General features: G+C 46.1%; 1 protein-coding gene across 3 annotated transcripts in view; it reads left to right on the top strand.

Moving 5' to 3' along the window:
* PNPLA7 (patatin like phospholipase domain containing 7) overlaps positions 1 to 24,424 on the top strand; it is a 126,204-nt gene that overhangs the window by 95,966 nt on the left and 5,814 nt on the right. For 2 of the 3 annotated variants that reach the window (XM_065036068.1, XM_065036066.1), the window contains exons 27-33: positions 3,503 to 3,659; positions 9,062 to 9,178; positions 13,272 to 13,341; positions 15,056 to 15,172; positions 16,917 to 17,065; positions 18,642 to 18,794; positions 21,123 to 21,230. In XM_065036068.1, the coding sequence (XP_064892140.1) occupies positions 3,503 to 3,659; positions 9,062 to 9,178; positions 13,272 to 13,341; positions 15,056 to 15,172; positions 16,917 to 17,065; positions 18,642 to 18,794; positions 21,123 to 21,230 (871 nt within the window). Of the gene's footprint in view, positions 1 to 3,502; positions 3,660 to 9,061; positions 9,179 to 13,271; positions 13,342 to 15,055; positions 15,173 to 16,916; positions 17,066 to 18,641; positions 18,795 to 19,150; positions 19,300 to 21,122; positions 21,231 to 24,424 lie in introns of those variants that run through there. The other variant, XM_065036069.1, reaches the window with a different exon arrangement.

Raw genomic sequence — 24,424 nt, 5'->3', positions numbered from 1 at the left:
CAAGAATCACACAATCCCAGTTGATTTTTCTGCACTAGTGCTCTGACTGTTAACAAGGACGTAGCTCCTGGCTTCGCTTCCTTTTCCTCTGTAGCTGTAGGGGCGCTGCTGCCCACCCCAGTGATCCCTGGCGCTCGGTGAGCTGTCGGTGAGTGGGATACGCACTGCCTGGCCAAGCTCCGGCACACGGCATCCCTTGGCAACAGCCCGTGTTTGCAGGCGCCGGGAGCCGCGAAGAAGCGGCCAAGCGAGAACCAGCCACAAGGAGCTGTTGAAAAGTTTCACATAGTAGCATTGCTGGGGCAATGATGGCCTAAAGCTGTAGGGAGTTGGGGAAGAATTTAGGAAGAAGTGATATCTGCAGGAGGCTGCGTGGAGGTATTAAGTGAGTTCAGGCACATCTGAATTTTCTTGGGATTTTAGTTTGCACCAATGGGTTCAACCACAAAGCTTCTCAGGATGCTGGAGCTGGAAGAATCAGCTTTGTAGTTGTGTATAAATTAAACATAAGGTGGCAGTCAATAAGAGGTCCCTTTCTGAGCAAGAAAAGTACTTTTGTTCTCAATTTGCAGGTCAGTGCTATGAAATCGAAGCATCTGTTGGAGATAGGTGGCTGTTACACGAGTAGCTGGAAGATTGTATTATTGCCAATGCACAACACAGAGTGATGGTTTGCCAATAGAAGCAGTAATAATCTCCTGTTATTTATTCAAGGGGATCATACTGTAAAGTAAAAACAAATCCAGAGCCATCACATCAGATCCCTTGTATTTTATGGACATGCAAACGCATGAATGAGGAGATCCAGTTTCGGAAGAGGTCAAAGGGAGACAATCCAGTCTGGAGTTAGTCCTGCCCAGTTTGAAATTGTGCTCTGAGCAGGAAATGCTTTACAGCACCTGACATGTCCTAACAAACCGGCTGCTGGAGGCTTTCCTGGAGAGCAGGGTGGATAACGCGGGGGCTGTTCCTCAGCGAAACGTCAGTGTCAGCACCAAGTGCCGGGCACAAGAAACAAAAGTAGGTACGATGGAAAAGCCTAAAAACAATGGGCTCCACTGACAGGGATAAAACATACAATTCTTAAGGCAAATGAGGAAGAAGCAACGGTAAAGGAGAATTTGGAGAGGAAAGCTGAATGAGCCGTTTTCTGCTGTTGGGTTACACCGGCGCAGATCTGTCACCGGGTCATTTGTACCAGTATAACCCAGAACCTGTCCCAAAGCATTCCAGCAGCTGGAGGGGATTTGTTTAGATGGAAAGAATGTATTCGGCATAGCTTGGCCAAATGACACCTACGGTGGACTTGGCAGCTGTTAGCAAGTATTTATAGGATGTAAACAGCAAGGGGAAAGAGGATGGAAATAGAGCAAACCGTGGGGGAATGGAAAAATAGGGTGAAAATGCAAAAAGGAAGATTTTACTGCTGTATGGCTTAGACTGCAGAGCATCCATCCATCCAGGTGGAATTAACTGATTGCCTTACTTGATATTAATTGGACAAAGCATTCGAAAGCAGAGGCTGTACTTCTCTCCTAATGAGAAGCAATCAGCCTCCGCTGCTGGTTCCTCTGTTCCTGAATGTTTCTGGAGAACAGAGGGATCTTTCTCTCGTTAGGGGATCACTGTTTATAAGATGAGATCAAATGTGCCACCTCTGCTCTCTCGCTCCTGTTGATAGGCAGTAGTGATTGCTTCCGAAATGGGTATTTCCAACAATTACACAGAATCCCAGAATCCCAGAATGTCAGGGGTTGAAGGGCCCTGGAAAGCTCATCCAGTGCAATCCCCCCATGGAGCAGGAACACCCAGATGAGGTTACACAGGAAGGTGTCCAGGCGGGTTGGAATGTCTGCACAGAAGGAGACTCCACAACCCCCCTGGGCAGCCTGGGCCAGGCTCTGCCACCCTCACCCCCAACAAGTTGCTTCTCATATTTAAGTGGAACCTCCTGTGTTCCAGTTTGAACCCATTGCCCCTTGTCCTGTCACTGGTTGTCACCAGAAGAGCCTGGCTCCATCCTCCTGACACTCCCCCTTTCCATATTGATCCCCAGGAATGAGTCCCCCCTCAGTCTCCTCTTGTCCAGCTCCAGAGCCCCAGCTCCCTCAGCCTTTCCTCACACGGGAGATGCTCCACTCCCTCCAGCATCTTGGTGGCTGCGCTGGACTCTCTCCAGCAGTTCCCTGTCCTGCTGGAACTGAGGGGCCACAACTGGACACAATATTCCAGCTGTGGTCTCCCCAGGGCAGAGCAGAGGGAAAGGAGCTTCCTGAACGCAGAGCTGCACCCCCATTTCTCATGTTTAGCAGCCACTGACAGCCGGTCCCTTTGATTCATCTGCTGCACGTTTAAATCCATTTGTGACTTAACCTCTTCAGCACGTGTAACAGTGGGTTTCCCGGTTCTCATGTCACATACATGCGTCTGTGTGTGAATTCTTTCCTTTAAATTGCACTTTCCGCATGGTGCTTTCGCTGGCCCTGTGTGTCTCCAGTCAGTCGTGATCTGCCCCAGTTGGAGATCCAAGTCTAGTTTGTTCTTACGTGAAGTCCTTTCCATATTCTGCTCATCTTTTTCGCTTCTCTCTGTCATTTTCTAGTTCTGCTATTTTATTTTTGTTTTAATTTTAGTGAGAAGTCTGAGCTTGCTTGCAGTTTTCAAAATGCTGGTGCGCTGTGGATGTATGTGCTTGTATTTACTGTTTTATTGTGGTTCCTTTGACTTGCCTGTTGAGTTTCCACTGAACGCTAGGTTAATATTTTTCAGAGGAGACCCACAGTGGTTCCAGAATCCCTGTGTGCGCAGGGACAGGAGCTCATTGCTACATCTGTTCCTCTCTTGTCCCACCAGCCCTGAGGTTCGTCTGTTGTTCATCACTTGACTCCGTTATTGCTCCAAGTTCCTTCTGCACTTCTTGAAATCAAGGAATGCACGGAACATCCTGGAGGAATTTGTATTATCCTCAAACGTTGCCTCCTCACCTGCCCCTTTCCTGGGTCTGTGTGCAGGCGAAACTTCCGCCTTCTCATCCCTCTTTGTCTCTTCTCACTCTTTGTTTTCCATCTTCAAATCCATTATTAATCCACGCGGTGGCCCCAGGCTGGCTGAGTTCCTCTGAAGAACCCCTGGAAAAGACACTTGTGGAAAGGTCCCTCCAATCCAGCTGTTCTTGGCTGCTTTGGAAGAGCCCTGATTGTTTTTTGATGCATTGCTCCCCTAAAGGCTTTTCCCTCATATATCCCTGGCTCAGTTCTTGGCTGTTCTCATATCTCTGCCTTTCACAGCGAGGTCCAGCTGGGTGGGCTGTGTTTCCTGCCATCTTTAGGGGGTTTATTTGAAGGTTTCTGCATTCATACCATTTGTTTCTGGCATTGAGGCTTGTTTAGCAATGTCCAGCCAGTGCACACTGTGGTTCCCATCAACGCTGCTATTCATCTCTTTGTGCTCTTTCAATGACAGTTTGCCTGATAACGTTTCTTTTGTCCTTTCCTTGGCACAGAGGATGCTCCCAAGTGGGAGTTATCAGGGCGCTGACGGAAGCCGGCATCCCCATAGACATGATCGGAGGAACATCCATCGGTGCTTTTATGGCCGCCTTGTACGCCGAAGAACGCAACTACAACCAGATGCGCATCAAAGCCCAGCAGTGGTGCATGGTAAGCGATGGAAATGTTGCTCTTCCCTCCTCAGATGGGTGTGGGAGCTTCACCACCAGCCCGGGTGGGCAGTGGGGCACGAGCAGCGCCCGGGGACGTGCAGCCGTCTGTCCTTCACTGTCCGTGTGACAAAAAGGGCAGGGAGGGAACTGGGGACGCTGCTCCTGGCCGCGCTGGCAGGAGCTGAGTCCTTGTCTCTGCACCAACTCCAGTCGCAGTGTAAATGCGGAGTGATGTTGTTCAGGTGTGTTAGCCTGTGTTTGTCTTTGTTTTATCTTCTCTTTCTGTGTGCTGGGATCTGTTTCCTTTCCGACTCTCAACAAATGCGTTTCTCTTTTGTGTAATTTTCTCTCTTTCGTTCTCACATGCTGTCATTTTTCAGTGGAACTAATTGACAGAGGTAATCCTTCTCTAAACTAAATACCAAATGTGTAATTTATGGTGTAGCCTGAGAATTCTGCAGTGCTGGTACTCGGTGTCAGGAGAAATTTTTAACTTTAAATATTTAATACAAGCAAACCCATATTTTCATAGTTAAACCAAGGTTTGGGAAGGTTGTTTTAAATAGTGATTTCTTTGGGTGAAATTATTTATTGATAAGATGTTGATGAAAAATTGTGCTAGCACCAGATTACACTGATTCAAATTGACTAAAGATGATTAACGTTATTTCTGAAGTTTGCTCATTACAGCTTTGTATTGTTCATATGAAAACCACATTTTCATGGTGGTTTTATTGTTGAAAGGGAAGCAACATGGGGAATTCTCTAAATTAGATGAAGCTCTGGGTCTGCTTACATCAGGAGTTTTAGGGGGCGATAGGAGTCAGTAGTTGACACACATATCCCGCTTATCTTTCCCAAGTGTCTTGTAACCTGCCGTGGCTTTGAGATGAAATCTAGTGTATTTTGGTGAGACACCACTGACTTTGCAAGCTGGATAATCTGGGGTGTTAAAATATATCGAGGCCCTGGCAAGTTTGTTCTGTCCTGGTGGGCAGAGGACCCTGGGACTCTGTTTCCCCTCCCTGTCACCGTTTGCTGTGTGGATTTTGTGCCCTCTATTTAAGAACCACCTGTGCCTGCGTTGGGAAGCACCCGGGACACAAACTGTTTATGACACGGAGCTGTTTGCTGCAGTTGCAAAGGTGCAGGACGCTTGAGATTAAGCCCGTAAACCCAACTGTACTGAATCACGTCTGACATCTGTTTAACCTTGCACTCTTTATTTGCCACACTGGTCGCTGCCAATGGTCCCCGAGCAGGGCGAGCACAGGCGATGCCTCCCCGTGGGGTTTGCTTGGCCTCGGGCAATCTGCTCTTCTTAGGCTGGAGCGATGGAATTTTCCTCCATGCAGTTGTGCAGAGGATTATCTCCTCTTGTTCGTTAACTTGTCAGATCTCCGCTGCGCAGGGGGCGACGCAGAGCTGGAAATGCTGGTTTTGGGCTTCTCAGGGCTGTGCTCCCATTAAAATCAGCTTCATTTCCAGTGTCGAGCTCGCCAGCCTAATCTGGAATCACACTTGCTTTTACCAGAAATAGTTAAAGATGAAAAGATATGGAATCTCTTGGGTAACTTTTGGACACAAATTGCAAAGCTGAGAGAATGTTTCGCAAAGGGAAAGGCAGGTTTTGGCCCAGCCTCGCGCTGCGTGAGGTGTTGGTACCTTGAAGTCTGCAAATGAGGAGCTCTGTTAGAGCAAATATTTCATCTTATTAATGAAGAATGGATTTACTTGAGGTTTTTCCTGATTGTTCTGACAAGTTTGCCAGGTCCACATCCACACCAGAAATTGTTCAAGGGTTTGCGAATGAAAAAAGAAAAGGCTGCTCTGTTTGAGCCCTTTTCACTGCTACCAGCACCGTCCAGCAAAATCGTTGCATTGTAAATTGAAGAAAGCCATAAAAACCCTCTCTCCAAATTCAGATCACATCTAATGCACAAAGTAGCTTCAGGGATTATAAATCGTTTTAGCTGTGGCTCTTCTGAGTTATTTTCTCTTGTATTGTGTTGCAGCAACTGTAGACAGAGCAAGGAGAGTGGCTTCTCTCTGTGTGTAATAGAATCATCATAGAATCACAGGATGGTTTGTGTTGAAGGGACCTTCCCAGCTCCCCCAGTGCCCCCCCTGCCATGAGCAGGGACATCTTCACCAGCTCAGGTTGCTCAGAGCCCCGTCCAGCCTGGCCTGGGATGTCTCCAGGGATGGTTCATCCACCACCTCTCTGGCCAACCTGGGCCAGGCTCTCACCACCCTCAGGGCAACAATTTCTTCCTCATGTCCGGCCTGAATCTCCTTCCTTTAGTTTAAAACCATCACGCCTTGTCCTATTGCAACAGACCCTGTTAAAAAGTCTGTCCCCATCTTTCAACAAGGAGATTTTTTGGGGAGTCATAGAAGATCCACCCGAAGGGACTGAGCGTGAGCAAGGTGACAAATCCATCAGATAAGCTCCAGGTTCCCAGTGTTGGGTGGCTGCCGGGCAGGGGGTGCTCTGGGGAGCCTCGCTGTTAAGCCTCTTTGTTAAGCCAACGCTGTTCCAAAAGGCCTGAGCTCTCCCTGCTCCAGGAGCTGCTGATTCTGCTCCTCCAAAGCCTCTGAGCTTTTGCTGCTCCAGGTTACTGCTGAGTGCTCTTTGTGCAAAACCTCACAGCCTGGCTCTTTTAGCCTCTGGGGCTTTTTGAAATGGCTTCGTTGTGATGGATTAGATAACTCTGTGCTTTGTTTTGTTTTGTTAAATTTTTATCCATCAGAATGAATGCTGCTTTTGTCCTGCAGTTATTTCTCTTTTGGTATTTTTAGAAATTGTTATATCTCTAGCTGTACACGTGAGGCTGGGAGAAGGGATATTTCTAAAGGGATGTGTTTTCTGAACCTAACGAAGCACCAAAGCAATAAATTACTCTTTTGTCAAAACACAGAGGGGTATGAAAATTACCAGTCAGGCTAGTCACTATACACTGATGTATTGCCTCTGTGTGTCCTGTACCATGTTGAGCCGCCAGAACGAACAAACAAAAGCTTTCATGTTTCAAGTGAGAATTGGTGAGCAGTGGATGGATAACTGTGAAACAGTTGCTCTCCTAAGAGAAGCGGGGCTGATGCCGTGCGGCCGCTGTGCTGCTGGGACCCGAAGCTGCGTCGTCCTCGGAGGCGCCGCCGTTGGCCCTTGTGCTGTTGGTTTGTAGGGAAATGTGAAGCGGGGCAGAGCTCGGGAAGCTGTGGCCGCCTTTCCAGGGGGTGATCTTTAGTGTCGTTTATCTGCAGACTGGTAGGTGGTAGCAGCTATTCTTGGGAGCTTGGAGACTATTGGCCATCAGCATCTGCTAACAGGGCATGTCCCAGTTATGAGGAATGGGAATGTTAAGAAATAACCATCAATTAGAAGTATTTTGGTCATGTACAAGATTACCGCAAGCATTAATTGCATGGAAAATGTAGTGGCTCAGCATCACAAAGATCATTTGCAACAGGGACAACCTGATGTTTGGTGCTGAGCTGGAGAGATTTTTCTTCATTATTAAATAAAGGACTTTTTGTAAATGCCTCCTTCCCCAATTTAATCATTCTAAGTAACGTCAAAGACCAAATCCCTATTTTAAGTCCAAAGCTAATTCCATCTCACTCTGGAGCTGTTGGTAGCGTGTCTGTAGTTGGGTCGGCACACTGTCCTCACCCCAGCAGAGCCGAAAATGAGGAGGAGAACCGAGGCGACAGGTTTATTAACTGGTTTTGTGCTCAGGCTTTTACATTCTCCCAAGTTTCCTGTTTGTGTACTTGTTTTCGAGGATCTTTTTCTATATTTGGACTTGTATTTTATGGGCAGATTCTTAATATAGATCTAAAATCAGCTGGACATGACCATGTAGGCTAATCCTGCTCTTCTTTAAATCATGGCTGAGTGAAGCGAGGGCCAGATGTCGATCCCAGATCCTGCTGTTGTGCCGCAGGTCTCTGCTGGGCACGAAGCCTCTTTATTGCCAGCTGTTTGTTCAATTATAGAATGTGGAGATATAAGACATTTCATCTAATAGAAACATTCCGTCCAGTGAAGCCCTTTTTAAATGGGGTTTTTTTGGTCTTCTGTTGCATTTTGAGTATGATGTAATATATCAGGCATTGAATTTTGTTCGGATTTATTAGCGTGGTTATGGGACAAATAGTGTAGGTATTTTCACGATTTTATGTTGTAGGTTAGTGCACACATGTAATGCACTAGAAATGGGGAAAAAAAAACCCATGAAAGCTTAATTACAGTATAGGTGTGTTTAGAAGAGACACCCTTGACAGTGTGACATCTGATATAATACGGGTCTGTAGTGCTGTAGGAAACCTCCTGTGATTTGGTTTATGGAGCCCACGGTGAGCGCCCTTAGCAGGATCTGAATGCTGGTACCAAACACAACTCACACCGGCTATGAAAAATAACGGGCACCGATACATCGAAAATGTGTTTAAAGCTGTTGGAGATTGTGTTTAAGATTGGAAGAGAAATGAGGTGTGATCCACAAATAAGAGATACATAAAGATATAGATTCCTGTATTGGAATTGGGGAAAAAGGGGGTTTGGGAGTTACCGAAGGGATTTTAGGGTAAAAAAGGGGGTTTTGGAGATTATCAAAGGGATTTTGGGGTGAAAATGGGTTTTGGGGTTACTGAAGGGATTTTGGGGTAAAAAAGGGGGTTTTGGGGATTATCAAAGGGATTTGGGGGTGAAAATGGATTTTGGGGTTACCAAAGGGATTTTGGGGTAAAAAAGGGGTTACGGGGTTACTAAAGGGATTTGGGGATAAAAAGGGGGGTTTTGAGGTTACTGAAGGGATTTTGGGGTAAAAAAGGGGGTTTTGGGGTTACCAAAGGGATTTTGGGGTAAAAAAGGGGGTTTGGGGTTATCAAAGCTGTAGCTTTGATTTCTTTCCCTGCTGGTGAACCCCGTGTACACTGTGCAAAGGATGATGAAGAGGGACATAACTCATCATATCTTTTTGTTATCAAAAAAGAAACATCAAGAATTGTACGATTCACGTATATTTGTTAAGGCAGAAGCCCGTGCCCATGCGCGCTGCTCTAGAGGGACGCTGACTTATGGGCGGAAGCAAAGCAATGCAAATATATATATATATATATATATATATTCTTCCATAGCCTTATTGCAAACTGGCTAAAAGTTCGGTGCTTTTTGTTTTAAATTTATGATACTGTACAAGGAGTTACTGCTTGTGGGTTTTGTAGCTGTATTTCTGTCCACTTGACTCCTTTTTTACCTGCCAAAGCAATGCTCCAACCTGTTGGCTGTAGAATCTGGAGTATGATGTCTCTCGAATTGGATGCATTAATGCAGACATTAGTGTGGATTCGTGCATATATTTATCTTAAAAATGCCTCTATTTTTCTTTTTAGGTCGTGAACTCACTGTTTAAGAACTTTCTAGACTTGACATATCCTATAACCTCTATGTTTTCTGGAGCGTCTTTTAACAAAAGCATCAGCAACATCTTCAAAGACAAGCAGATCGAGGTGGGTTGTTTGTTCACTTTGTGTACAGTAAACGGTGCCGCTGTGTTCTGTTGTAGCAGAAACAGCTTTCCCCTGTGCTAATCTGAGAGATGAGGCTGCGGGATGACTGAAAACATGGTAGAACTGTGAATGTGATGTTACGTCAATATAGGAAGGAGCCTATTCTTTCATTGTGGTGGGTTTAGAAACACAAGGAGTAGATTATTTGTAGCTACTTCTGTTTGACAAAGGGATCCTGTTGTCTGAGAGCAGAAGTTAAAATTGTGTCACTGATGTAGAATCGAGCAGGTTTTATCATTATTTTTCTGCAAACCAGGTCTAAGAGGCCCTTAGGGCACACCAGGAGAAGGTCTTGAAGAGGGCAGCAATGGGTTTGGCTTCTCTAACTTTTATTTTTGAAGCTAGAGTGAGTTTTTATGAACAGCCTGTTGAAAACTGCAATAATGTCCAAGCGTATTGCTTCCAGGCTTGCACACAGTGACCTTCAGTAATCACTGGATGTTGTGTGGTCTACCTGAGCTGATGGCCCTGTTCCGAATCCACCTCTCCTCCATCCCTTGGCAATGGCAATTTATAAAGCACATTATCAGTGGTTCTCTTAGGGAGTTTTTGGGTGATTTTTAATCTTACTTCCTTTGCAGTTTTAACCAAATTATTCCTGTGTTTGGAGTCCTCGTGATGAAAGATGATGTAGGAACTTAACACTATATATACTTTAGTATATTTATTAAAAATAATCCAAAACATTCCCTACTTAAATGCAAGTAGGAAAGTGATTAATCATCACGTGGCTTAAAATAGCATTTTGCTGTGAAGAGAACAGGATGGGGCTGGGAACAAACAGGTTTTTGGGTGATAAGTCCTTTTGAGACGGGAATTGTTTTTGTTATTTGGGCAGCACCAGCCCCACTGTGAGCTCTTTAATCCTGCATATCCCTCCTGAAGCATTCCCGCTCCTATCTGGTTCCAGCAGTGCCTGATGGAAGACGCGTGATTGTCCGATGACTAAACCAGCTCCTCTGCTGGCTTTGATGTATCTGAGGAGCTGCCTTACGCAAAGAACCGAGACCTTCTCAGGGGTGCAAAGCTCAGTCTTATCTCGGTTAACTTGGTGTGAATTGTGGGCGTCACACTGCAGGATGATGCTGAGCTGGGCTTTGAGAAGGAGTGAGTGACAAAATAGGAGAAAATATCCTCTGAGTTTAGAATCATAGAATTGTTTTGGTTGGAAAAGACCTTCAGGATCATCAAGTCCAACTATTAACCCAACACTACTCCTTGTCCCTGAGAACCTCATCTAAACACCTTTTAAACCCCTCCAGGGCTGGTGACTCCAGCACTGCCCTGGGCAGCCTGTTCCAATGCCCCACAGCCCTTTGGGGAAGAAATTGTTCCCCACATCCAACCTCAACCTCCCCTGGCGCAACTTGAGGCCGTTTCCTCTCATCTTGTCGCTTGCTTCTTGAGCTTCCCCTCCTCTATCTATCCCTGCTTTAGATTTCAGCAGTCAGTGTATCATACTCTTTAAGAGTAGGTTCCTTCCTTATGATTTCTGACAGCTGTAGTTGTATGATCTGTTCTAACCTTGCAGTCACAGGAAGGTTGTGACCAAGAGAAACCCAGTTCTGAGGCACAGAACAGCGTCGTATTTCTGTGCGCTGCGTGTCGCAGGCTGAACCCCTCGGTCTCCTCACGTTGGAAGGCTTCCATCAGATAAATAAGGAGAAATGTTCCATAGCTCTGCAAGGAAAGAGGCAGTTACTCCTTCATTGCAATTTGTGTTACCAGCACAGGTTACCCAGTCGTTATCACTAGACAGATGGAAACTGAAAGGTGACTTAGAAAGCAGCAGAAGCTGAACTAGGACACATTAAGCCTCGAACAAATGTTTTCCTAAAGCATTATTTCAAACCATCCAAACTGCAAATATCCATCTCTTCTCAGTAGTTGGAATGTTTTTGAAGCGGGGAGGGTAGCAATGATTTCCAAGTGGAAATACATACCGACAAGAGTTAATTACAGCCTTACAAACATATTATAGATTGAGTTTGGATGCTTGGCTACAGTTGCCTCTGCCAGGAGGATGCACAGTGATGGCAGGAGAACCTGAGAGCTTCCTCCCAAGGGGCTGCGCTGGGTCCTGGCCCTGGTGTCTTTGTAAAACCTTGAATTGAGGAAGGGCTGGGCCTGGTCCTCCTCTTCCATGGCTGGGAGGTGACACCCCTGCCCTCCTTCTGCTTCTGCATCAGGCCGGGGAGCAGGAGCGCTTACATTGAACTGTTATTTCTGACACTGAAAGAGAGGTTTCCGTTTCTTTTTTTTCCTAAATGTGCTCTCTGACAACCCGTGTAACGTGGGAGTCTCGTGATTCCCAGCAGTGCTGTTTGTGGGGTAACCCTGGTTACTGGCACCCCCGAGATTGCTGCGGCAGATGTCAGCCCAAGGCGCTCCACGGGAGATCAGCCTGGGCAGGTTCGCCAGGAAAGCACCAGAAACCCAGGGCAGCGTGCCTGAAAGATGTTTATCAAGAAATACAATTATTGCTCCTCTGAAATTAATAATCTTTCTGGGAGAGCACCAGCCTCTGGAATTTTTATCCCCAGGGCCAGAAGCACAAAATGCTCTTGCAAGTCATCGCAGCTGGAGGTTCAGGTGTGAGGAATCGGAAAAGACTGTTATCAGGTTCTGTTCCAGACTTGAATAATGCTGTGTCCCCAAAATTAATGAAACAATACCTGAGAAATGCAGTCTTTATGACTGCGTGATAAGTCGTGGTTTAGTTTCCTTCGTGCATGTGTTTGCATGAATATGAAAGGAATTGTCAGATGGAATTCTCTCCCCATTCCCTTAGTTTTGCTTAAAATGTGGTTGATGCACCGAGATGTGCAATCATCAGAATATCTTTAGCGTGGAGAGGCACCCCTAATACTCTCATAGTCACACTTTATTCATCCACCCTCCTGTGGCATTTATACCAGATGGGTTGTAATACTTGTGCAGCATCTGTTAGTCCTCCCTGATTCCACCATCTTTGCAGAGCTGCTTAAGAGATTAAACTCACTAGAAAAAAAGCCTTATTTGTGGCTGTTTACATTCCATTACAAGTTGGGGAATGACCTATTAGAGAGCAGTGTAGGGGAAAGGGACCTGGGGGTCCTGGGGACAGCAGGGTGACCATGAGCCAGCACTGGGCCCTTGTGGCCAGGAAGCCAATGGTACCTGGGGTGGGTTAGAAGGGGGTGGTCAGTAGGTCAGAGAGGTTCTCCTGCCCCTCTGCTCTGCCCTGGGGAGACCACATCTGGAATCTTGTGTCCGGTTGTGGCCCCTCAGTTCCAGCAGGACAGGGAACTGCTGCAGAGAGTCCAGCGCAGCCACCAAGATGCTGGAGGGAGTGGAGCATCTCCCGTGTGAGGAAAGGCTGAGGGAGCTGGGGCTCTGGAGCTGGACAAGAGGACACTGAGGGGGGACTCATTCCTGGGGATCAATATGGAAAGGGGGAGTGTCAGGAGGATGGAGCCAGGCTCTTCTGGTGACAACCAGTGACAGGACAAGGGGCAATGGGTGCAAACTGGAACACAGGAGGTTCCACTTAAATATGAGAAGCAACTTGTTCCTGGTGAGGGTGGCAGAGCCTGGCCCAGGCTGCCCAGGGGGTTGTGGAGTCTCCTTCTCTGCAGACATTCCAACCCGCCTGGACACCTTCCTGTGTAACCTCATCTGGGTGTTCCTGCTCCATGGGGGGATTGCACTGCATGAGCTTTCCAGGGCCCTTCTGATCCCTGATATTCTGTGACTCTGTGATATCAGAAAGAAGGTGAACTCCTGGCTGAGCGATGAGGTTGCTGTGCAGCTCTCTAAGCTGGACAGTCTTCTGGAATAAGTATTTCTTGCTATTAAAAGAGGAAATAAGGGTTTTTGTCTTCCTTGGCTTTGCATGAAATGTTTGCATAAGAAGCAAATTTGTGAACTTAAACACAGGGCTTATGGGTTTTGCTCCATCCCTGCAGACATTTGTGTCTATTGATAAGATACAGAGGTTGTTACTTTGGTTTGTGTTACAGTTTTAGTAAAACTGGGCCTTCCTCTGTTGCAGGATCTGTGGATTCCTTACTTCACTATCACAACTGACATCACGGCCTCGGCAATGAGGGTCCACACGGACGGTGAGTGTGCAAGAAGCCTTCTCGGGTGGCAGGTCGTAAATTGCGATGTGAGACTTCAGTATCAGCCCTTGTTCCTGGAATATTCCTCCCCTTTGAATTTGTCTTTCCTTTCATTTCTCCCTTCTGTGTTTGCACCAAACTGTGGTGGCACACAGATAAAACAAGGAACAGAGCTGTTGGGAAGAAATTAAATGAGAAGCTTTATTCACTGTTTAGAGGGAAAACAGGTCCATTGACACCATTCTGTTTCCTTAAAACATCCTGTGAAGTGCGGATGTTTTAGCCATAAATCAGAACTAATACAACCAAAACGCTAATACAACCAAAAGATTCAAATTCCCATAAATGGAGCTGTTTTGCCAATAATGGGACTCCCATGCCTGAAGCAGAGGCTGGGTTCGGTTCTTAATTGTGTCCAGTCCTCGTTATATTTCTGCTGGAAAACTGTAACGTGCCTCAGTGACTGAAGGGAGGAGCAGGATCCGAACTGTCCGCCCCACAGCCCCGTGGGACGCTTTGCTTTTGTCACTTTGGGGTAATGGTTGACTTGGGCTTCAGCAAGGACAGCACGAACCTCCCGGCTGCCCCCGTATTGGCTTGGGTGGCTGAGGCCTTTGCAGCGTCCCTGATATTTGGCTTTGACGCAAGTAGGACTGTTCCTGTTCCAGTTGAGGTCAGGAAACTCACTCCAGCTTCTTGTCCATATGGAATGTAAGGACAGAAATCAGCTGGAGAATGGTTGTGGTCATCTCCAGAATCCACTGAGAGGAGAGGAAGGAGGTTCCCAGCTGCTGCAATTACCCATCTTGGTTTCATCCGTGGGGCGTAATACAAGAAGTCAGTGTTTTTCTTGGGTGGAAGTTCCATCTCAACTCAAACTATTAATAATAAACCCCAAAGTATCGACCTGTGCTAAACAATAGGAGTGCTTAGGTTAAAATTAGACCTGTTATCTATTTTAAAAAGAAAAGAAAAAAATCAATTCCTCCTTTGCCGGACAGAGTTGCCATTTGGGGCACCGAGTATTTAATTATTGAGAAGTGAGCTAATACTGCAAGTGTTATTTATTTTTGATATTTTCAAGATTCACTTCTCACACAAGACCCTCGACCTCTTTGGAAATGAGTTGTATTCCCAATTCAGCTGATGCAAATGTTAAGAGAGAGAAATCCGTAAATAAAAGCCTTAAAGCAGAATGTTTTACAGGAAACAGATCCAATCCGTTTCTACTTGATTAAAATTTCTGTTTCAAACAGTTTAAAAGATTATACTTTCTTCCTTCCAGCACTATTAACAGAAATGTCCTAAGAAGATATAAGGTCACTGGTTTTACAAGTGAAAATGGCTTTAGCTGCGCTTCAGTCTGCTCCTTCTTTCTCTCCCTTTTCCTGTCCTTATCAGTGTGAGCACAAAGCACTAAAGCCGATCCCCACAGTCAGCCATATGTTGAAATCTCCTAGAAGGCCATAAAAATGAGGGATGGGCTTAAAACTCTGGTTTCTAAGGCCTGATAGTATGTCTGAATAGCGCTGCTTATTTTTTTCTCCCAGCCAGGATTACGTTATAGAATATAATAAACTGCTTTAATAACTTTCTAAGGGTAATCTCAGGAGAGCCTCTAGCTCCTGGTTATTTTAATGAGTGCAAAAGCCTGCCCCACCTGTGTGGCAGTAATTAACGCTGTTGCCATCCCCCCCTCTTCTCATTCCCGCAGGCTCCCTGTGGAGGTACATCCGTGCCAGCATGTCCCTTTCGGGGTACATGCCTCCCCTCTGTGACCCCAAGGACGGGCATCTCTTGATGGATGGAGGTTATATCAACAACCTACCGGGTAGGTGCATGGGTTGGTTGGGAAAAAGTACAGGCTGGCCAGAGAGGTGGTGGATGAACCATCCCTGGAGACATCCCAGGCCAGGCTGGACGGGGCTCTGAGCAACCTGAGCTGGTGAAGATGTCCCTGCTCATGGCAGGGGGGGCACTGGGGGAGCTGGGAAGGTCCCTTCAACCCAAACTGTTCCATGGTTCTACTGAGAACACAGCCCATCAAATGACCTGCCAAACTTTGTCCTTTTTGTTTTTTGTTTTGGATCCTGGTTTTCTAAGGAGTGATGTGGAGTTTGGGGTGTTCTGAGAACTGAACCCTAACGAGTCCAAGGCGTGTGAATTCACTTCTGTAGGTTTGTGATGTGTTTTATGTCAGGGTTGTCCTTGGAAAGCACTGGAAGGTGGGTGGCTCAGGAGGGTGGCCAAGATAGGAGATACATGATGTCATTGCAGTTTGGGACTATAATTGTGTACAAATAAAGAGGGAGGAATCTAAGTTAGAGACTCCATATCTGAGCAACCCAAGTCATTTACATGTTCCAGACAAACCTAGATTATATTTTTTCATCAGGTCCGTATTTGCCTGGAGTGGAAATAACACAAAATAGTCCCCCCCCACCAAATCTGTCTCTGACATTCTCTGTTTGTGTCTGTAAGCAAAAATATGAATTGCAAACCAAGGCAGCTTTTCCACCCGTGCATACTGGAGAGGGCAAAGAGCACGCACAGATGACACTGGGTAGCAAAGATACAGTAGACTGAATGAGCCCAGGAATATAAATCCAAGTTACAGAACAGATCTTATTTAAATAAGTGTCTAAATTAAGCAGCTAAATTGCCTCTTCAGAGCTGTGGTTCTCCTACACATCACTATTTTGGAAACTGCAACTATCTTGGACTCTGGGGGTGTGGAAAAATATAAATTCATTCTGTGAGGTTCGTGTCCTTCTCTTCCCTCCCTGGGCGCTTCCCTAAATCCTCACCCGTATCCAAAGGCTGCAGCCGGTCCTTTCACTGACCTTGAACCAGAAAGTGTTGCCTCATTTCTTTCCCACTTCCAAATATGAATATTTCTCTTGGATACCAAAGCTCTTCTTAGGCTGAAATGCTCCCAGCCCCTCGGTGTTGTCTGGTCCTGAGCTGCTCCTTCCCTTCATCCCTGTCTGTCTGCAGGGCTGACCCTGCGCTGCTCACTCTCCTCTCCAAGGCCACTTGTTCTTGACAGGTCACAGAATCCCAGCGTGGTTGGGTTGCAAGGACCTCTGCAGATCCCCAGCCCAGCCCTGCTCACGCAGGGTCACAGAGCAGATCACACAGGTGGCTCCAGGGGGTTTGAATGTCTCAGAGCAGGAGACTCCACACCCGCTCTGGGCAGCCTGGGCCAGGCTCTGGCACCTCCCAGCAAACAAGTTTCTGCTCATGTTCACATGGAGCCTCCTGTGTTTCAGTCTGTGCCCGTTGCCCCTCACCCTGGCGTTGGGCACCACTGAACAGAGTCTGGTCCATCCTCTGACACCCACACGGAGATATTGGTCAGTATTGATGAGATCTCTCTCAGCTTCTCCAGCTGAACAGCCCCAGCTCTCTCAGTGTCTCCTCATCAGAAAGATGCTCCAGACCCCTCAGCATCTTTGTGTCCCTCCACTGAACTCTCTCCAGTGATTCCTTGTCCTTCTTCAACTGGGGAGCCCAGACTTGGACACAGAACTGCAGATCTGTGATTCATTCTGTGATTCTGTGATTCCCACCAGCTGACGTCGCGAGGTCCCTGGGCGCAAAGGTGGTGATCGCCATCGACGTGGGGAGCCAGTATGAGACAGACCTTGTCAACTACGGCGACTGCTTGTCCGGCTGGTGGCTGCTCTGGAAGAAGTGGAATCCACTGGCCAAGAAAGTCAAGGTATTATAGATTATATTAAAATGGCAGCTGGTTTTATGTGCAGAGCAGGAACCTTCTACTTGTTCATTCAGGGAGCAATTCTGGGGACAGACCATCATCTTTCTTGGAGTTGGGCGCTTACTCTGGACAAAGCAAGCTGGGCAGTGCCCTGACACCAAAGGAAAGGCAGTGACATGGGAGAGAGTAGAGCCCCGGGCTGGGAAGGGGATGGTAGAATTGTCAGGGCAAGGGAACCTTTTCTTAGAGGTGCCGTAAGTTTTAATAAAGTCAGAATGTACACATTTTGCCAATAAAAAGTAATTAGGTGTTTCTACCCTATATGTCCCCGAACTGTAAATTTAGGGAGATTCTAGCACTAGGCAGTAATTAACATTACTGCTACCAATAATGCTGGGCTGCAGAGTATGATGGCCTGAAGTTGCGCCAGGGGAGGTTGAGATTGGATCTGGGGAACAATTTCTTCCCCAAAGGGCTGTGGGGCATTGGAACAGGCTGCCCAGGGCAGTGCTGGAGTCACCAGCCCTGGAGGGGTTAGAAGGTGTTTAGATGAGGTTCTCAGGACATGGGGTAGAGGTGGACTTGACTATGTGACCTTAAGGTCACATAGTCACAAAAGACCTTAACGGTCTTTTTCAACGAAAATAATTCTATGATTCTAAGATTTTTTTTTTTAATTGTTGCATGAAATTAGGCCAACTCTGTTACTTAGTCTTCTGCATTTCTTAAGTTATCTGGCTCTGCAGCTGTCCCCCAAGTGAATGATGTTTTTAATTCTTTGCTCCCAACTACAATTACCATATTTCTCATGTTGGAATAGGAAGTAAAATACTTGTTGTTCTTCCCAATGTTGGGGAAAATACTACAAATTGTTGGTACTGCTCTGTAGTCTAAAGTTTTTCCTGTAATAACTCCTTTCCCTGAAAAGGTCTCATCTCCCTGAGAAGGGATATTATATTTGGAGTGGTACAGCTGTGGAATGTCCTGCAGTGCTGTGGCAAAGGGGAAATGGGAGACCCTGACGCTTCTCAGCAGCATCCAGTGAAATATTAAGATTACAACTGCCCAAGTGACAACAGGCGCACATGAAAACATGGGATTCCTTCTGAAGTCTCCATCTGTGGAGATATTAAAAACTCAGCTGGTCTTGGACAGCCTGTCCCAGCCTGACCCTGCTTGAGAGATCCCCCTCAGCCTCAGCCTTCTGCAAACTCTCTGCCCTGGTACCGTAGAGATCAGCACCCATTGCTGCCTTGAAGGGTCCCTGTGCCCCTTGCACCTCAGCACAGATCTCTCAAGGTACCACAATATCCTGGAGTGAAGGGCTCAGTTCAACCTTGAACTGCAGAAACATGTTTGAAGGAATTCCCGTTCTGCTGCGGGTGATGGAGACTCTGGTCAGCTGTCCGCGCTGCGCGGGGAGCAGACGGAGCTGTTGATGTGTGAAGGCTTCAGCAGGCTTCTGTGCGCTCTTGGGGAAAAAAAATGATAGATAACTTGCTTTTGCTCCATTGTGAATAGAGAACGCATTCTGAAATGAAATTTCTGAATTAATCATGACGTCTGGCCGGGTTGGCAGGTGCTGAACATGGCAGAGATCCAGACGCGGCTGGCGTACGTGTGCTGTGTGCGGCAGCTGGAGATGGTGAAGAGCAGCGATTACTGCGAGTATATCCGCCCGCCCATCGACCGATACCGGACCCTGGACTTTAAGAAATTCGAAGAAATCTGTGTAAGTGCATCCTAGGCAAGGCAGTTTCCCCCATGTTACCGTTCCACTGAAATCTCCTGGTTTGTGGTGCTAATTAGTGCCTGAGCTGTTGTTGAGTAAGAGGAGTCCGTTGGCACAGAGTGAAAAATTGACGCTAAATAATTCTGTGGAATGATATCACAGCTGTGAGATTGGATTAACAGCAGAAATCGAGTCAGTAATCTTATTTATATAATGACCTGTGAACGGATCAGTTGCCTCGCTCTGTTTCATGACAATTCTTGCTCATCTGCTTGGTAAAAGCTCTTGGGTGTCTGAGCTGCTTTGGGCAGTTGTGGTTTGTCAAATGGTGTCATTTCTCTCCTTTCATTATGTAGCTTGTTGTCGCATGAAAAATTCGAAGAAGTCTGTAGGGGAGGCCATGAATCAGTGAAATGGAGGGCAACAGGCTAAAGTATCTGGCTCGGTTAACGTTTCAACACTTCTATTAATAAAACATATCATCCACAATTCCTCTGCACCTGATAGAGTATCAGGAAAATGGCACCAATGTCAGTGGAAGGACGTTGTAAAAAAGGTAACACCAGGTTACACTTATCTGGGATTTAGTTTGGTTGGTTTGTGTATCAGACACCAGCATGGGAGGAACTGACTCCAGGTGTTGAATTGTCTAAGTGACACAATTCAGTGTTCACAACAAAAATGCCTTTGCCCGGGTTGGGGTAATCACAACAATTCTGGCTCATTGTCTCCTGTCAGGAAAGTGATTTTACTGTCTCTCTGTTCTTTGTCTGCCTCAGCCTTGCAAGCGTCGTCCATCCTGAGGTGTTTCCGCATGGCTTTGCTCTTCTCCTTTGCTAAAAACCCTTCCCCTGCAGTTTTTCTTTAAGTCGATCTCCTTTACAGATGTAGTGAGAACCTACAAGCCTCATTAAGCTGTAGATTGATTTCTCGGTCTTATGAATCCCAAACAAAACCAGGAACACAGTGGACCCTGCAGATCCACGTTTGAGACCTTCGGACCCAGCAGCAGCTACCAACCCACTGGCTGATTTCCCCAATATAAATATTTTCTCAAGGATATTTGGTGTCTCCGAGCTCCTGGGCAAACGGTGCTGTCTGCCAAGGGTGGATCTAGGACTTTGCTGATAAATAATATTCTTTGGTAGATGGAGTGCCCTGGCTGTTCTGCAGACCTTGACAAAGGGTCTGGTAGTTCATCACAGTAACAGGTAGTGAGCTGTCAAATCATTGTTCTGTCTAATTTGGTGTCGTTAAAGAGATTTAAAGTCACCAGGCAGATTTTTCTCAGTGGAGTAAAGCATGAGAAAAGTGCAGGTTCTCAACGACGTGACCTTCTGTGAGCAAGTTCTTGGCAGGAGACACTGTGGGTATGGAGGGGCAGCACCCCCCTGGATTTTCATTCCCTGCAATGGAGCTGAATAACTTAATTCCACGGGGAAGCTTTAAACTGAGCTGACCTTAAAGGAAAGAGCAATCTATGCATTCCTTTATTGCTATAGATTACAGAGTAGTGGGGCTTTTAATTTCAGCTGTGTACCTGGATGTTACAGAGAACAGAAATGGGCACCATATAACCATTCCCAAGACCTGTTTTTCTGTCCTTTTGATTTGATTTTCAACATCGTTTCTACTGACTTGTTAGAAAAACAGTAAAACTCAGCGCAATCGGTTTATTTTTTCCAGTTGTTTCCATGCTAGTGACACAGTGCCCTGTTATTATTCCCAGAGCAAATTATGTTATACTTTTAAATTAGTGTTTGTGGGCTGGATGTTGTCCATGTGCCATCATTCCCGCTCCACCAAACCAACTCTCGCATGTTCAGTGCAGTCTGGCTTAACTTATTGCAAGAATTTTTGGAGCCGGGAGCCCTACACTAACTTCTCTTTGCTAGAAAAGTTGTATTTTCTTGGCTTTTCTTGAGCCAAGAGGGGAGAAGACACAAATTAATTCCTGTTGTTACCTTCTTCCAAGAAAGAGCCAGTACTGTGTGCATACATACATGTCCTGAGCTTCTCTTTATAAGGTGTTATTCTGCGAGCAGCCTGCCTGAAAAATGTAAGAATAGTTGTGTGAGGTGGCATTTTCATTGCATACCCTGGGAACAAAGGTCAAATTAGCATTTTGCCTTAAAATAGCACCTTGTTTGCTTAATTGTCCCCTCATTCTTAGGCTGAACAGCCCATGTAGCTGAGGCTGGAAGGCGGCAAAAGTACATCCTGGCTTTGGGGTAGAGCTCTGGATTTCTCACTGATTTGGAGATGATGTTACAATGTTGGGTTTTTTTAATATTAATTACTCTTTTGCCTTGACTCTTTTTTCTGCAGGAAGTGGGATATCAGCACGGGAAAACTATATTTAGTGTCTGGTGCAGGAGTGGAGTGCTTGACACGATGATGACAGACAGGACTTGGACTTGCAAATCCAAAACCGATGTAAGTGTTCAGTATCAATGCACTCACATGCCAGATTGTGTACAGCCCCAGAACTGCTCAGGGGATGAAAGAGAACAATCGATTGCCTCACGCCCTTACTGCGAGCATGTAGGTAAAATGGTATTTTAGGCAAGAAATGGCATGATTAGATTTTCAGAAACTTCTTTCCTTGAATCACAGCCTGGATGAACGAGATCCTGCACTTCTCTGGTCACCAGGTACGAGTGTGCCAAGGTTTGCTCTGCCCACCTCCGATCTCTGACTGTCCATCCCTGGTAACTGATCTGTGCCCGTTCAGGGATGCGTTTGTATCCGAGTGTTGGTCCAGGCTGCCCGGGGCAGTGGTGGAGTCACCATCCCTGGAGGGTTGAACAGATGTATAGATGGGACTCTCAGGGACATTGGGTAGTGGTAGACCTGGCAGCGTTGGGTTAATGCATGGACTCAATCTTAAAGGTCTTTTCCAACCTAAACAATTCTATGATCCTCAGCAGGTACGATGGGGTCTCTGAAACCCCAAGAACCGTAGGTGGCTCTTCCTGTTGCTGTTCCTTTCTAACAGGTTTTTGCTTTACCGTGTTTGTAACCTGGAATCATTCGCAACACAAATGTCCCCAAAGGCAGGCAGGATGCCCACCAGTAACTGTTTTCTGAGACGCGTAGCTGATGTGTGCGTGTTCACACACCCACCTTTCTCTTCTCCATCCCCCTGCGCCTCAGCAGTCTCAAGGGCACCAAATGTGCTGCCGGAGCTGCTTCCTGCACCGGTGGCTGTGGCTCTGTCCCCCAGGTCCTGTGCAAGAAGATGCTCTGTGGTTTCAGGAGATGGGCCATGTTTGCACCCATCACTTCAATGTGCGTGTGGACTGTCTACTTGAGTAACACTGGGTGGGCACAAGTAACCTTTTAAGATTGATTTTTCATTTATTCTTGTGCCACAAGCTTTAGGCTGGTACCTGGGTATTGTTCTTGCTACTAGAAACTGATCTGCCAGGGCAGCAGCTCTGGCTCTCTCTCTTTCTCTCTCCTACCAGAAGACGTGAATTGGGATCGCTGGTGTTGATAGCAACCATCACTGGCGTGCAGGGTGTCACTCAAATAGCTATCAGATGCTTCCAGAAAACTTGATTTAAGCACTTGCTGGAAATGTGGTTTTAGTCAAGAGTTAAAATCCCTGCAAGGCTGTGGACTTCTTGCTTGTTGCTTTCCTTGTCACCCCCCTATCAGAGAAGGCATTTTGCAGCTGTCGCTAAGGCTCTGCAGGAGCTGGCAACACTGCTGGGTTTCACGCTCCTTGTTCTGCACATCTGAGCAGTTAATGGTAAATGCTCGATTATGGTAAATCTACAGAATGCATAGTGTTGCTGAGTGGTTAAGATATGTACTCAGGAGTAAGTCTCCTGGTTTACAGTCTAAGGACTGAGGTCAGCCTCTGGAGTTGGTTCATAACTCAGAGGGCTGACTGAATTTCTTGGCAGGGAAGTTTCAGTTGTTTTTAAGAAACACTTATCACCTTTTTTGAGGGCTTGGGTACAATATTGTAATATATTGGTTTATTATCCTTACCCTCCTTTGAATTCCTCTGATTTAAAACCCAAGTGCTACAAAGGTTTCATGTTTTACCCAGTAATTCATCTCTATCGTCTTTTAGAGGTAGGGAAATGAGCAGTAATATTTTAAGTGATTGCCAGAATGTGTCATGACTGTAATGAGCCTCACTAAGGAAAGTCAAGAGAGGTGACAAGTGACATTGAGGATTTACAGCTCCTCGAGAGAGCAGTGGGAGAGGAAAGGCAGCACCAGGGCTGGGTGACACCACAGTTGTGCTGGACCCCATGTGTCACCAGAGAGAGGTGAGCTCAGTCAGGCGTGAGTCACTGGGTGAACTGGGGACGACAGGGACTGAGCTTTGGGGGAAACCAACTGGTGATTCCAGTGAGGAGCCCCACAACTTGTTATTTCTTACTGGTAAGGTGACCTGGAGATGCATTAGTCTGAGCTGTACAAGACACGTCCCCGTTCTGCCTCTGACACCCTGTGCTCAGCCTGGTTCTAAGCTGGTGCGTGTTTGGTTTTGTGTATTAATAGTTGTAAGAAGTCAAAGGAGGGAAAATTGTGGGTGTCTCAGGAACGGTTAAATGTCCTATTTCATCCTCTAACTTTTATCACCAACTGGTAACAAGCTCAAACACATTCACTGCTGTAACAAAGGCTTGTTTAAAGAAAGACTTATTTTAAAATTGCCCATTATATGGGTACAGTAACTCAGGCTAATATTTCAGTTAAATAATGATATTTGTTATAACTGTGCATCAAGCAGCGAGCTGAACATTTATCACAATCTACCCTGAGTTTTATGGCCATTCAACTGCCCTGGAGATCAAATATGTCATGTACTCACTGTAGGCACAGCCTGTGGTTGCGTTTGATAACAAGGCAGAAAGTGCTGATTGCTGAGATGCCAGGAGGATGAAAATGGGTTCAGGAGGGCGAACCGGGCGATGGAGCGGGAACCATCAGCCTTGTGCTCAGCTCCAGGCACCCAGGAGATCTTTGCTCCTCCTCTGCAAACTCAGGAGTCCTGTAACAAACATTTTTTTTCATCTGCCTCCTGTTTCATTAGATTTATTTCTATGAAATAACAAGTCCTGCAGGCTCCCACTGGGGTGGTTCTCTTGTTTCCTTAGTCCATTAGAATCACTTAAGTCCCTTAGCTCTGCTATCTTCCAAGGATAACAGCCGATATTTTTAACTTGCCTTTCATTAGCGAAGGTTTTGATGCTTTATATGTTTTAGTTCTTCAGCTATTTCTGGAGTGTTCAACATCAGAGAGAACTGAGCATGGTTTCTTATTATCCTGTTTCCATGTCATAAGCGTTGATTTTCTACTTAAAAACTCCGGATATTTAATCATTTAGATACTTCTTTGCTTTCATCGTTCAGTCACTGTGTATCTTATCTCAAAAATGCAAATACTGAAGACACAAACAACAGGAACCTCACATAAACTTCACTTGAGCAACCCTTACTCTTCCCAGCACAGAATAATGTGATGCCGTTAATTGGATCTCCTCAGGGAAGTTTTGTCTATTGAAGTGTTATTCAGAGTCAAAGCTAAATATAATTTTGCAGACTACAATGGTAACTGTCTTTCTCTTCTAATTTACTTAATAAAGATTGTGCCGAAGAGAATA

The sequence above is a fragment of the Columba livia genome, chromosome 19 (assembly GCF_036013475.1).
Source record: "Columba livia isolate bColLiv1 breed racing homer chromosome 19, bColLiv1.pat.W.v2, whole genome shotgun sequence".
NCBI classification, from domain to species: Eukaryota; Metazoa; Chordata; class Aves; order Columbiformes; family Columbidae; genus Columba; species Columba livia.
The sequence above is the reverse complement of the archived record's forward strand: the minus strand, read 5'-3'. Positions and strand labels throughout refer to the sequence as shown.